Source organism: Neodiprion fabricii, chromosome 1, assembly GCF_021155785.1.
Source record: "Neodiprion fabricii isolate iyNeoFabr1 chromosome 1, iyNeoFabr1.1, whole genome shotgun sequence".
Lineage (NCBI taxonomy): Eukaryota > Metazoa > Arthropoda > Insecta > Hymenoptera > Diprionidae > Neodiprion > Neodiprion fabricii.
In genome coordinates, this window is record NC_060239.1 from 34,607,824 (window position 1) to 34,621,957 (window position 14,134).

The following is a 14,134-nucleotide window of genomic DNA, read 5'->3' on the forward strand; positions in this document are numbered from 1 at the left end:
TAAGTGTTGCGCAACTGTCGATTAACTCGTTGCAAGAAATGATTTATCGAGACGCGGACCTTCTCCTTTCGCCGAATTTCTTTTTTTTCTTCTCGCTCTAACGCGCGTTCACTTTTCGTTGAATTTAATGGAAGTTATGATGCGGGATGTGACGAGTGTCGCTTCGATCCCGGGTGAATACGGTTTAAACGCCTTCCACAATCAGCGAGTGCCAGCGAGAGCCGAGTGAGCGAAACGCGAAGGCTTTAAGCCGGCGAATCGAGCCAGGTTTGAACGGTTGAAACGTAATAATATCCAATAATCTCGCGGGTCAGGGAGCCGGGGCAGGAGGGATAAAAAGGGACGTTTTATCGCGATTTCCCAGTCACCGTCAGCCAACCAGGACCGTTCTCATCGCCAATCCCCAACGACCAACGGACGGAAGCATCGCGGCTCGGTTTTACAGAATCCCGGGCGAAATTAATTATTGATTTCGGATACCAGCATTCAGAACGTTTTAATTGAAATTAAACCGTGGCTATAACGTATATACACATAGACGCGGAACTTCCCACTATACATTTTGTTCCGAGTCTATGTACCGCGTGACTCTCGAAGGCTTTCAAACTTTTCACCTCTATTGATCCGGTCCGTATTGATTTCTGAAACAGGTTTTTTAATCAAACTCGAAATTCAACTATACGAGGATACGGCTTATTAACAAGAATACGATCAAATCAGTCCACATATTTCCGTCGATACGATGTACTTTTTATTTTTTTCTTGCGGTACTAAAAACACCGCCAATTTATCACGAAATTGCAACACCGATTGCAAATATCCGCCATATGTCTCAACGCTTGGCCCACCTCGCAACTTCGACATAAGCGGTTGACTAAGTAGTCCACAATTTTACGGTCATATAAATTTTCGTCACATTTTCGGCTTCGATAGAGTAAAGAGCCGTCTCGATCATTTATATCTAATTGACCATAGACGACAGCGAGTCGCGATAAGATTTTCATCGAGTTTGACGCCATTATATATTAGAAAATTCCCTGAAACACATATTACATTAAAAACGTTAGAGAGATATACATGCTTAGTTCAAAAAGTAAGCAACGGCACGAATCATGCACAGCGGACAATAAAATTAGGAGAGATATTTTCATTTGAGAAATTTTTATTCTATAAAAGGTTAATAAGTGCGACACGGAATGAAGTTAGCATAATAGAATAGGGAAAGTTCGATTTAGAGAATACGTATGAATTTGATAGATCTCTTCAGGCGCTAGAGGTAGATGCGGCTCCTGGCAGTACCGCGCGATTATCTGACTTTGGTTTTGACTGTTCTTCCTTCAATGACGGCTGGTTTTTTATGATCTATGCAAAAGCATTCCAGAAAAAGGGGTTAAAGAAACAAAAGGCTAAGATTATTCTTCTGTTGCGACTGGTCAATACGTTGATATAATATGGCGATCAGTAGCAGTGAATGTACGAAAACAGTAAATAACTACACAACTTCGCATTCACTGCTGTGTCACTGTGGACAAATATTACCTAATGTCGAGCCCACGAGGGCATGGTTCTGAAATTGAAGAATGATCGAAGATGGACGTTCGTTTTGAAAAGATGTAAGAAATCTATAATAACACACCCATCATTTCTGATGTTTATGGTAGCAGGAATTTGACACAAAGATTCAAAAAATCGGGAAGTATCGAATACTTGATTGGGATGTTTCGGATCAAAGGTGTTTCTCTCAGCTAGGAGAGTCAACGTAAGTATTAATTGTAGAATTTTTATATTTTCCTACCGATTTTGTAAACCGTTAGATTAAAAAAGACGATAAAGTTATAACATGATTTCTCAGCTTCCGAAATTAAGTATAGGTAATTCACAGTAATTTCATTCACGTAAGTATGTTACTTTGACCCACGATTTTACCTATAATGTTCAATTTCATACTTTCAACCAAAATCGTGTGAAAATTTGATTTAAGCAATGTCTTTGATCACCTCCTGTAGCTCCTCCTTTGTAAACATATAGAACATTTTCCCGGGCGTCATTGTCATGACCTCGATGTTAGTGTCGCTTAACTTTTCCTCCATTACTTGCTTCAAAATCGTCAGGACAGACGTTATGGCCTCCTTCAGAGTCATAGACTGCACAAACAAATGAAAACCACCATCGTCGACATATTGTAAAATCGAAATGAATACAAATATCCACGCTGCATTGTCTTTGAAGCTTGTAAAGCCATCTTCAGAGAATTAGGCTTCACTTGAAAATTGCACCATTCCCTGCGAGTATTACCAGGGATTTGTTACACTCCCGGATCAGTGGTCATTGGCATATTAACATTTTCTGTCTCCTCTTCAATGCAAAACTACAATGCAATTGTGAAATATAACTAATTTATACAAACCTTATGGTAAACTTCTTGAAGCGATTGTTGAGCCCCTTCGCTCCCCGAACCAATAGCCATGGCGTCGAATTGAACGAAAGTACCAGATGGATCCATGTGAAACAGTTGTGGTCCATGTTCGTCAATTCCAGCAAACAAAATTGCGACGCCAAAGGGTCTTGACATCGCGCTACCATCGTCGTCGCTATCCCCGAATTGGATGGCTAAATTAGATACGGCTTGGGCGGCGGATTCTACGGTCATTTTTTCATTATAAATGAACCAGTGGTTCTGGCATTCGACTCTAGCTCTGTCAATTAGAGTCCTTGAGTCCGCCATGAAACCAGAAGACGCACAGCCAATGTGCTTGTCGATTTCAACTATCTTTTCTATTGTTGTCGGCTCCATCAATGGCGACGTCACACGCTTCTCTACCGCCAGGACAACACCTTCTGATGTCGATATACCAATTGCTGTACATCCCAGCTTGATCGCTTGGTTGGCATATTCCAATTGCAGCAAACGACCTTCCGGTGAAAAAGTATTCACACCGCGATCGTATTCGGAACGTGTTAGAAACATCTGAAACGAAAACAAAAATGGGTAAGGTGATATACTTCTTTCATCACTTTCTCCAATTTTCTTACGTGCAATCACAGAATTGTTTCTTTATATTACAGTCGACTTCAGAATCAATACCGAGCCATCTCAAATTACACAACTGAGAATTAAATTCGAATTACTGGTGTATCTATTGAAGTGTATACAACCACTGATCTAGCTTGCAATTTCGATTTTATCTCAATACAAAGCGTCTAACTGCAAATCAAGCGGATAAGCAGCAGCCGTCAATAAAATATTAGTACATTGAAATTGAGGTTATGTTATCACCGCTGCTGACAAATTTCATAATTCATACATGAAATTGCATCGAATATTGTAAACCGTATTGTTTATCGGACTTCAATATATTATTTTTGGAGAAATATACGAACTTATTTACAGACAAAACGTTCATCGCATTCTTCATGCAGGTTATGCATGATGACATTGCAAAACATTACGGCGTTACACCGGTCACTATTACGCCAGGATTGAAACGGCATTCGAATTTATTTGATCTCTGAATTATAATATGTAAAATTCACGTCTTACCGTCTTATTCCGGGTAGTGTAGGGTCAAAGTAATTCTGAATATACGACAACGTTACGGACCGACTGCACTAGCTCGTTAGAAACGCGCCAGTCACGACAGCAGATTGGCGTTGTAGTTACTACAGAGTCAAACGACGCTTTGATTTCGCTCACAATTTTAGCCATTATTCAACGGTGTCGCAAAAGTACGGCAAAAAAAACGCAACCCAGTTATTAAAAGTATTTATGGTGAATATAAGGATAAATTAATCTATTTTAATACGGAATTAAATGACTTATACCAAGAAAAATTCGTAATTATTTTGACTTTCGTTGTTGAATCATCTCAACGGAGTTTGACGCAAGGTTTGACGCACGTGCCCGGCGCTGGAATCTGTCAAAGTGCTGAGTGATGAGAAATGTCAGAGTAAAATCTTTGGTGGAAGAGTTATGAGTTTGTATCTATAATTTGGTCGAAAAACAAGTCGCTGCAGATTCAATCTTCGATGCTGTTCTCGGTTTGAAGTGTAATAATGGATACAAATGAAGCGAGGTTAGAATCGTGTATCCAAACAGAGGATTGGGAAACGTTATTGAGCATTCTGAAGCCCAAGTTTTTTCCGAGGGCTGAAAATGGGTATGTTAATAAGTCGTGCGTAACGAGTCGCGAAATTTCAGATCCTGACAACGGTATATTTACAAAAGATGGTATCATAACCTCAAACTTACATTATGTTCTACCTGTTAATTTCAACCTTCGTTTATTTTCCAGAAAATTAGTGAATCCACTCATTGTCGCCAGGATATCTGACGCCCTGACAAACTCTCCCAGGAATGTGCCTATGAGGGTAAAGATAATGCTGATAAAATGCTTGATGAATTCATGTGTGAACGGCTATACTCCCAAAGAATATGATGCGAACACATTAACACCTATGGAAAGTGAGGATTTTTACGCAGCTCTTGGGAGAAATTACGCTAAGGTTTCCATTGGCGACTCAACAGACGAACATGGTTATCCTTTCCTTACTCATTTTCCTTACAACGGTGTGGCCGAGTGGGCTGCCGACTACGTTGTGCAACATTTATTAGATGTGAGAAAATTATCTGATGACGAACTCGAACTTCTCAGACTATGTGTACAGTTTCTATGTAATCTTTGTAAATATTCACCACCTGCCATTCACGACGAACGCTTTAAGGAAGCAACGATGTAAGACGTTAGATTATTTAGATGAGAGTCTGACTAAATTTTTTCCTGCATATTGATGTATGTATTTTTACACAGGATGCTCATTCGGCACGATCATTTTCCAGTCTTGAGGGCAGCCTGCGCTTTCATTCATAACGTTCTCACTGTTTGTGAGGAAAACTATTACTCTGAAACAGCAAAGAACGAGTTGACGATATTGTTAATCAAGCCAGTCAAATTGGGAATTCCATCAGCAACCGATGCTCTAAAGTACTTATTGGAAAATCCTGGGAGGCTTCAAAACGTTTACGACAAAATATTGATCGAGGACAGGCTTTATTTGCTGGAATTTCTCCTGCAGGAGTTGCGTAACTCTGAGCTTAATCTTTCCCAAGAGGTTATATCTTTTTTATCAGAACGCTTCAAGAAAAAGAGTGATTTGGTACTGAAAACGGTAAACTCGTATTTGGACGGCACTGAGCCAATGGAGATCACAATACTTTTGGATATACTTGGAGTTGTTACGTCGAGAACATCGTCCAGTAACTATTCTAATAATCTTCAAGAAGACAAAAGCCTGCTAATCAACTGTATATGTGAGTATGCCTGATCACTGTCTATTATCGGAAAAAGAAGTATGATCTCATTAAAATTAAAAAGATTTGCAATATTTTCAGTCTTATTGAAGTCGTTGCACATGGTTGGCAGGGAATCTGACAATTTCTTCACACCTGTGCAAAAACTCAGCGAGCTCGCACCGAGTGGAGAAAATTCTTCCGGCCACAAAACCAACGATATTCAGTCTCATCCCGCTTTCGGATTTAAAGCTGGACTGATTCGAGTTATTGGAAACATGGTACACAAACATAAGGCTAATCAGGAGTTGGTGAGTGAAAGGAACTTGATCACCGAATCATCGTTGGTCGATTTCGGTATCATAGAGTCAAATAATTTATCTTGTCACGGAATCATGAGTCTGAAGCAATTTTAAAAATAAGCCTTGCCTCAATCAATGCAAATTTTGTTTTTACCAACGTTCGCTATACGAGCTCATCAGTAGTTAGCTCTGTTTGCTTTATCGTCTGCTTATTCGTATTGGCAGTGATGGCATCCCCGGGTTATCGATATTCTTGTTCCTGACTTGAATCGGAGATTCTCTATCTAACCGACAGTCGGCTAGCCTCGTTATTATTGTCGATACAGAGACAACATATTTCTATTCTATCAGCGATCTATAGTATCGAGACATGTTAAAAGTACAAATTAGAACATAACATAACGAGAACCGTAAATTCAAAATGCCGCTAAATTTTGTCACCGCTGTAACGCAGATCAACAATAAACAGGGTATGGAAATCGATGGTGTTCGCGATGAAAAATCGATTCGTTTATCGTTTTATTACGCTTGGTAACGAACAAAGAGAGAATTAACTGCTTTAGCCCAGCTATTCGACACGGTCATTAGTTACAATCCGATACTTCATTAGGAATTTACAGTACACCGTAGCACGATCGCAATGACTGCGGTAATTCATTGGTATATACGCCGTACAACGCGACTGCAACCTGGCTGTGTAAATGCTCACGATGTTCTGTCATGTACGAATGTGATCGTACACGTTACGTACCGATCAATCGTTCTCAAGTTTCGGAGAACCGGTCAAGATTACTGCTAACCCGTTCCCTCTCACATACCCACATAGCTACCCCTTAACAGCGAGCGACAGGCAATACGTGTACACAGTTTTATGCGAGTGAATTCGGCAAGGTGATTTCTCGAGTTTTTAGCATTGATCGAATTCGAAGTCATAGCTCAGCTATTCTTGCCATCGTTTCGAGTCCCGCGTAATGTCGCTCGATTACTGAGGAGTGCCGGAATTTATTGTACAGTCGAAATTAAATCGCAAGCCTGCCAATGGCGGCCATTTTAATTTTATATGATTTATGAAAAGTGTTCGAATTTAGAACAGTATTTTTTTCCGACACAGGACGTGGACTTAAATTTATATTTCAGTGTTTATTCGAAAAGAAATTTAGGAAAACATGGTGGCAGTGTGTTGAAAATTGTTTTAAACATTTCGTGGAGATGTGGAAACATCGCAAAAATGGTTTCATAATTTTGTAACAGCTATTCTTGAACTCCTAACGCTGATTTGTCCCTGCAGGAAAATGGCTAACTTGAGCGCCCAGTATCATTATAAATTTGTTGCAGCTTCGAGAAACTGACGGAATTCCGTTGCTCTTAGATTGTTGTAACATGGACGCAAGAAATCCACGTATCCTTGACAAATCATCGGATTGGCGCATGATTTAAGATTCTTTTCTTTCTATCCTTCAATTAAATGCCAAATTTTTCTTAACGCTTGAAAATTCAGTAATCATGCAGTGGACGATTCTTGCCATGAGAAATGTCTGCGAGAATAATCAATCTAATCAAGACGTCGTTCGAGGTTTGAACAAAATCGGTGTGGCTGACAGCGCTGTACTTCATGAAATGGGATTAATTTTACACGACGAAGGAAAACCTGGCAAAGCTGTTGGAATTGTTCCTTTAAAACGAAATTAACTTGTTGAAGTTTGAGGTAAATTGAACAACTGCGTTGTATAAGTATAAGTGAATAACTACATTCATCCGTATGAAAAAAAATGCACAGGTCCTATTGCGTAACGATTTGGTAATCCGCCCAATTCTAACACATTATCGAATGATGAATTTCCATTTTGTGATGATTTAATCACCGGTTCTGATTCTTTTGAGCTGTCGATATATATGATGACTGATACAGGAAATCGACGATCGCGAAAAAGTGTATAGGTACATATAATGTATTAGGCTTGTAATATATCGCTTAAATATATTTAGCGTATGAATAAATCGATCATAAACATGTCGCTGGAGTATAATTCTTGATTGTAAAATCCTATTACACCTATAATTCGGCAATTACATCACACATTTGCCCAGCGATGTATATAATCGTGCGAAACGCGTTGTTTGTACCATACGGGTCTACAATATATAAAAAGGTGTATAATGACAGTTACGTAAGATTTTTATGTGTAGTATAGGTATTTTTTAACGGTACAAGTTTCTTTCGGCTGATTTATGAATAGAAATAATTTCTACAAGCTTGCGCGTTTACAAGGAGGTAGAAAATCACTCGGAACTATCGTGCTACAAATCTTTGTCATTTCTGTTAGTCTCTCGTTTTATTTTCCCCCCGTCATTTTCTAACGTCGTATGCATAACTCCGAAGTTGAGGAATTAACTCCAGGAGATAGGAATATCCAAAGTGAGATGGGAACCGCGAAGAAAAAGAAACACGAGAAGAGGAAGCGAGCGACAGGTAGAATAATAATTTTCAATCGGTGAAACATCGGAAGCTATATTGAGGAAATAAATAAAGAAATTAAAATGATAAAGAAATAGGGAAAAATTGAGTAAATATAAAAGAGGGGAAAAATCTTACTTTTTCATTCGCCGTTTATCGCCTCATAAATATCTCGGACTTGAAATATTAGAAGTGGAAATTATACGGTATATTTCGTTTACTGCAGCGGGAAAGAGTTATTCCTCGTATAATAAATTCAATTCCCAACTATGTAGCCGTAGCAACGTGTGGCTAAAGCAGCAGCGACTCGGCTCTTCGGTTACGACGAAATCAGATATACTTAATACACCGAAGCGATGTGAATTCACGAGCTCGAGTTGCCTGACTAGACGTACAATCGAATCACATCTGGACGTGTACAAGTTTCGCCAACTTCCAGCTCATCTCGTATCGCGTATTACGTTCACAACACACCTTCGGCAGAATTTTATTATTCTCTAAGAAAGGTACCTGAGTACATAAAGATATATAACAAGAAGTATGTACTTACACAAGAAGCGGTTCTAATGCAACGTGTAACGCGGTTTATATGCCTACCGTTCCCTCTAATCGGCATCGCAAATCGGCTTAAACTGACGGTGCTTTATGTTCTAGGTTCTAGTCCAGTAGACCAAAGCCTCGTGCCATGCGCTCGGATAAACGCTCCTCGCCGATTCGCCAAGAAGGAAGGAACGTGTTTTATGCCTTCTTCTCTCACAATGCCGCATTCGTTATATGTAACAGGGTTTCCATATTTGGCACGATGCCGTGAGAAAGTTGCAAATATTATATATATAGGCGACCGAAGTTATTTTTTTTATTTCCAACTTTCTCACACGCCTTCAATGAACACGCGCTTCAAGTAATCTTATCGTGTCAAGTTGTACATTCAATTTGAATATTAATGCGTTGCATTACATTTTACGCCATCAATCTTGTACTCGAGGCATTATTACAAGCGATTAACGTTAAATTTCACCGTCTGATTTGATAGCCGCGTCGATAATTACTCGTTTTAATTATAACACCTGCGAATTAATCCTCGAGTACGAAATTTGCAACAATTTAATTTCCGTTTGGCGCTTTGAAAATTGTCGATATATTCTGTATCGCAAAGTTGTTTCAAATTTCAAAACATCAATAAACACGTCACGAATTTTGGTAACATTTGTGTACAAAAAATTTTTACCACCTGCATTTTTCTGTCCCATTTTTTTATGTAATCAGCTTGTACGAGTCGACTTGGATTTTTACCCGATGCAAAATACCGGACAGTAAGAAGCGCCGTTTGTACGCGATGTGTGTGAGAGAGAGAGAGAGGGAGGGAGAGAGTGAGTCAAAGTGTTACCGAAAAATATCGATAAATTAGTTGCGTAAGTGCTTTTACGAGATTTAAGAGTTTAATTACTCGCGTTTTAACTTCATCAATATTCATGCAACGCGTGTTACCAACATAACTCTGGCATCGGATCGCAAGTTACTTTAGCACCTATATAATATAAATGCATACGTTGGTACATACATGCTATTTTATGCATGTGTATCGATTATATAGCATACTCGTCGAAGATCAGCGACCATTATACCGCTTGCATAAACGGCACGTCGTCTGTAACAAGTATCACTTCTAATTACGAAAATTCCGAAGCTCATATCACGCACAGATGCAGCCAAGACGTGATTATTGTCTGTGAAAAATTCGATTTTTTTTTTTGTTTTTCACAGAACACAAAAAAAGCACGTCGGGAAGACAGTTTTTTCGCGATACTTGTGAAAAATCTGAAACCAACAGGACTTGGCAACCAAGGATAAGAGTTTGTAAAGAAAATTAGCAATTTTTTTTTTTTTTGAAAAATCAAAAAAATTATATACAAACTGCGAAAAACATAATCCTTTAAAGAAATCCAGAAAAAGTAACAAGGAGGAAAAGGTATATGTTTGTCGGTAAGGCATTTGATAGCAATTTATTTCCAGTATCATTTCGTTGTAAAATTCTGTAAGTTTAAAATTTTTCATCAAGCCGTTTCCGACATAATCGCGAGAGTTTCGTCAGACAGTCCGATAGATCGGCATTTTTGTAAAAACTTGTTATTCGGATTCCAAATGTGTGAAAACGTGAAGATTCGTTGAAATTAAAAAAAGTGATCTTCGACCGAAACTAATACTTTTCTTTCATCGCCAAAGGCAATGAAAATTAAAAAAAAGAGATATGGAATGAAGGGATACTGAGGTGTTTAGAAATTTTCTTTGGTACGATGTATCACTCGAAAATGACAAGACATATTCAAATAGCCAAACCAGCATATTTTTAAAAAAATGTTCAACTTCTCGCTAAAGCTTCTGCGAGCTTATAAGTTGCGCTGGCTTTGATTTGGTGCTATTCATAATTTTCTGCAGGGTGAAAAGCCAAGACAAAGGAAAATCGTGGTTATTAAACGACTCGAAATATTCGAATCGGGCGAACGATCCGATAAAAAAACTGAAAGAAGCTCGTCGGATGTCTGAGTAAAATTGATTGTCGTTCTCTATGATTGAGACAGCTGCATGGAGCGTTTGAACAATCATTTAAATGGATCATCAAGCGGGAAAAAGAAAAGTACCGTACAGGCAAACTAGACCGCTTCTTCGATTCGGTTAATTAATAACATCTGACGTTGGACCGGATAGAATTAACGAGATCTTGTATTAACAGAGGCTGGGAGGAAACGAGCCAAAGTCGGTACCTAATAAGTCTTGCTTCTTGCGACTTGCGTCTTGCGGGACGGTAACGCGAGATTTCAATGCTGAACGCCTACGTTTTGCTCGCGTGTTGCTCTCTCAAAGTGCCGCCGTACCGGTAATATATTTCCTATTTACTCTCGGATTATTTCCTAACTTGTACCGCAACTCTGCCTTTGGTTAAAAAAACAAAAATATGTACAATACATATTATATACATACCTATATATATAATTATTGCCGACCGAAAATTATTGACAAAAGAATAAGAAATAAATGTACAAGTTTTCGCAAATTTCACACTTTCACCCACGCGTGGCAGAATTTTTTTTTTTTTTTGTACCTCAAAAACCAATAGAAGAAATAAAGACGGAAAACCATCGACGGTTCGAGTTTGCTGATTTTATTTTTACCTATTATCGTTTGTTGATAGAGGTAATTTTACCGCGGATTGCGCGTGAAATTATGGTACGTGAGGTATAACAGTACGTTGTATAATCGTAGAGGAGAAAAGTAAGCTATAGGTGTTGGTGTGACGCTAATTGACGGTCGCTAGGTAATTACTAATCAGTAAACAATCTTCCTTTTGATAATAATATTCTCGTCTTATTCTCATTTTTATTTCTTGTTCGTTTTTACGCGTTCCATGTTCGTGTTTATGCAGCATGTCTGCCTCAACACACGCGATCATTCAAAGATTACACGTATGATGAAAATTGTTTGGCCTGGCCCGCAGCTCAATTATTTAGTCTCATTAGGGAACCGATGATAATTAATCGTTGAAAGTCCCGTGACTCCTCCTCGATGCGTGGGCGGTCAAAGCTGATCGTTTCCGTCCGGTTAAAAACAAACCCACTGCAGGGTATCCGAACGAAACTTCCGCTGCATGGGATGAATTTTTGTTACTCCTTTTTTTTCAAACATATAACCTGCTCTACGTTTACAAACATTGAAACTGGGCTCATTCATCGTCCGCGTACGCCGACGGTTGTATACAATAATCATAAATAATTAACGCTTGGATCGGTGTATTTATAGAGAAGCGGAAACATCGCGTTGGAAGAAATTTTTTCCTATCGATAGAATTTGCAATATCCGGTTATACCTTTTTTTTCGATGCACCAAAATCGTGAGGCGTCAATTACGTTTTGATAATTAATATTTTCCGATTACCGCGAGAATCACGTCGATTATTTTATAATCTGACGCTGGTCAGACCAGGCAATTGATTTTTTTTTTCAAATCTTTGATCGCATCGTATTATTTCGACGATTTCTTTTCTATTCGAAAAAAACGATACATTATTTCACGTTATTTATTCAATATTTGAAGACTTACAAAGCGGAAATCAATAAACCTTAGTTCGCATTCGGTTGAAAGTGGAATTATGTAGAGAAAATTAATAACTTACGTAAAAGAAAAGGAAGAACAAAAGAATTTCAAACTGACAAACTAAAACAACGGTGAAATTTTTATTCGAATACGATCTTTTTTTTTATATCGTTTTCTACCGATGTTTTAGCAAAGTTAAAATTCTGTTGAATATTTTCTTTCGGAACAGAATTCATCTACCCAAAATTTGAATATCATTTGACATTAATCATTTCATTCTCCATCTTCGTATCAAATATTTCTTTTATTGTTAGTATATATAAGATCATCTCTACTGACTCATTCCGTACCATCCGCGGAACTAATCGATGAACATATTCGATCGTGCAATATAAATAAACAGTTATTAATTAGTATCTGATTACGAAACGTCTAATAAATTGAGAATACCGCTAATTACCCGAGGTATTATACACATGTAATAATGTTCTGCCATCGTCTTCCGCAATAACTCAGCCACCGCAGATATTATACTTAAAAAAAAAATCACATCTCTTCCCGTCCCTAATGCGATCCCACCCACGCCTATTTATACAGTATATCCTATATCCTACGCGCGTGTCAAATTTATGTACCAAAACTAATCCGGCGGATCAAAACAGGCCGGTTATAAAAAGTAAAACATCTCTCTCGACGTATGAATTTTTAAATTCCAATCACGCGATTTTTCCTGCATTTCTTCATTCCGTAACTGCTCGATTTTTCCGAAATTCGAGATCTTCTCGGTTTATTCTACTCGTGTAATCACGGTTCTCGGTTGATCCAAAGTGTGGACGAAGAGTATATACCGCAGAGTGGTGTAATATGGGCTTTATCTTTACGATCCCAAAGTTCTGGTGGGGAGAGCGCATGCGTTGAGTTTATGCCCAGAAACAGCAGGAGTTCTTATCAGAGCTCTCAGTAGCTCTACCTGCATCAATTATAATACATTAATATTCGGGATGCGTGGATACAGCTTCCTTCGTCTTCATCTTCATCTCCTGCTTCTTCGCTTTATTCCAAATAATAATCGGGTATAAAAGCTTTCCTCGTGAACTTGGATTTCGTATTTATAACTAATCGCGACGTATCACGAAATTTTTAGGCAATTAAAAATTTTCGGTAATCCTCCCAGAGTGCAGCGTGTCTTCACGAGCAATTACTTCGATCGTGTATATACCACATATACGTATACGTACGCTCGTCGCATGACTTTGATTAATAAATTTTTTTTCCAAGACTAGAAAGTAAACGAGACTCCGTAAGTTGCGTTTCTATATCTCCACATATTGTAATATATTATACGCTTGATAAGAAACTTTATACCTGTGCATCTCTCATCTTCTCGCATCAGTTTCGTATGCCTACCACTAATTTACACTCGAAAATAATATACAGAAATATTTATGAACGAAGGGAAATTTCGTGGTTGATGAATTGTCGTCGTTGAGTTGATCGCAAGGAAACACGTGTTGCACATTTTCATTATCGACGGTTTTCCTGTCGCCGTTTTTATTTTCGAGTTTTCGAATTTTGCGATTCAGAAACGAAGCTCTCGAGTACCGTACGCGCAGGTTTCCCGCCCGCAATCAGTTCACCGTAGTCATTGAGAGGATTAAAATCCTATTAGGGCCAACAGTATCCATTTTTTATCACCGAAATATCTTTCGTATCGTATTATAGATATATTTGTGCTCATCTATCTACACTTGGATTTATTACTTGTACTCGGATATATTTAAGCCTTGCCCAACTTGATTCGAACGAACCACGAACCGATTAGATTGTCCAGAATTAAAATCTTCGAGTGCAGAGATTTGACTGATTTTAAACCGAATTCAAACGAAAATACACATTTTTCTCCCCACTTCTTAGCCTAAATCAAATGGTTTTACGTACGTACAAGAAATTTATAAAATGTCGAATAAATCGTGAATGGTAAAAATATGATGCGCATGACTG

At 38.4% G+C, this 14,134-nt stretch overlaps 2 protein-coding genes across 4 annotated transcripts; one reads left to right on the plus strand and one right to left on the minus strand.

The window, feature by feature from the left end:
- Window positions 1-1,144: 1,144 nt before the first annotated feature.
- LOC124185136 (proteasome subunit alpha type-5) lies at window positions 1,145-3,687 on the minus strand. 2 transcript variants are annotated; one of them, XM_046575585.1, is made up of 4 exons: window positions 3,542-3,687; window positions 2,408-2,968; window positions 1,998-2,144; window positions 1,145-1,362 (listed from the first exon to the last, which is right to left on the minus strand). In XM_046575585.1, exons 2-4 carry the CDS (start codon window positions 2,966-2,968, stop codon window positions 1,264-1,266), a joined length of 807 nt encoding a protein of 268 aa, XP_046431541.1. In that variant the 5' UTR covers window positions 3,542-3,687; the 3' UTR covers window positions 1,145-1,263. The 2 variants fall into 2 exon arrangements, with proteins under 2 accessions (XP_046431541.1, XP_046431530.1); XM_046575574.1 differs by lacking the exons at window positions 1,145-1,362; window positions 3,542-3,687 and having other exon boundaries at window positions 1,767-2,144.
- Window positions 3,688-3,882: 195 nt separating this feature from the next.
- Window positions 3,883-9,228, plus strand: LOC124185082. Of its 2 annotated transcripts, XM_046575482.1 has the most exons (7): window positions 3,883-4,157; window positions 4,293-4,733; window positions 4,809-5,308; window positions 5,390-5,598; window positions 6,925-6,988; window positions 7,088-7,294; window positions 8,699-9,228. In XM_046575482.1, the coding sequence occupies exons 1-6, from the start codon at window positions 4,054-4,056 to the stop codon at window positions 7,276-7,278; spliced, it is 1,509 nt and encodes a 502-aa protein (XP_046431438.1). In that variant the 5' UTR covers window positions 3,883-4,053; the 3' UTR covers window positions 7,279-7,294; window positions 8,699-9,228. The 2 variants fall into 2 exon arrangements, with proteins under 2 accessions (XP_046431438.1, XP_046431429.1); XM_046575473.1 differs by lacking the exon at window positions 8,699-9,228 and having other exon boundaries at window positions 7,088-7,604.
- The last annotated feature ends 4,906 nt before the right edge of the window (window positions 9,229-14,134 follow it).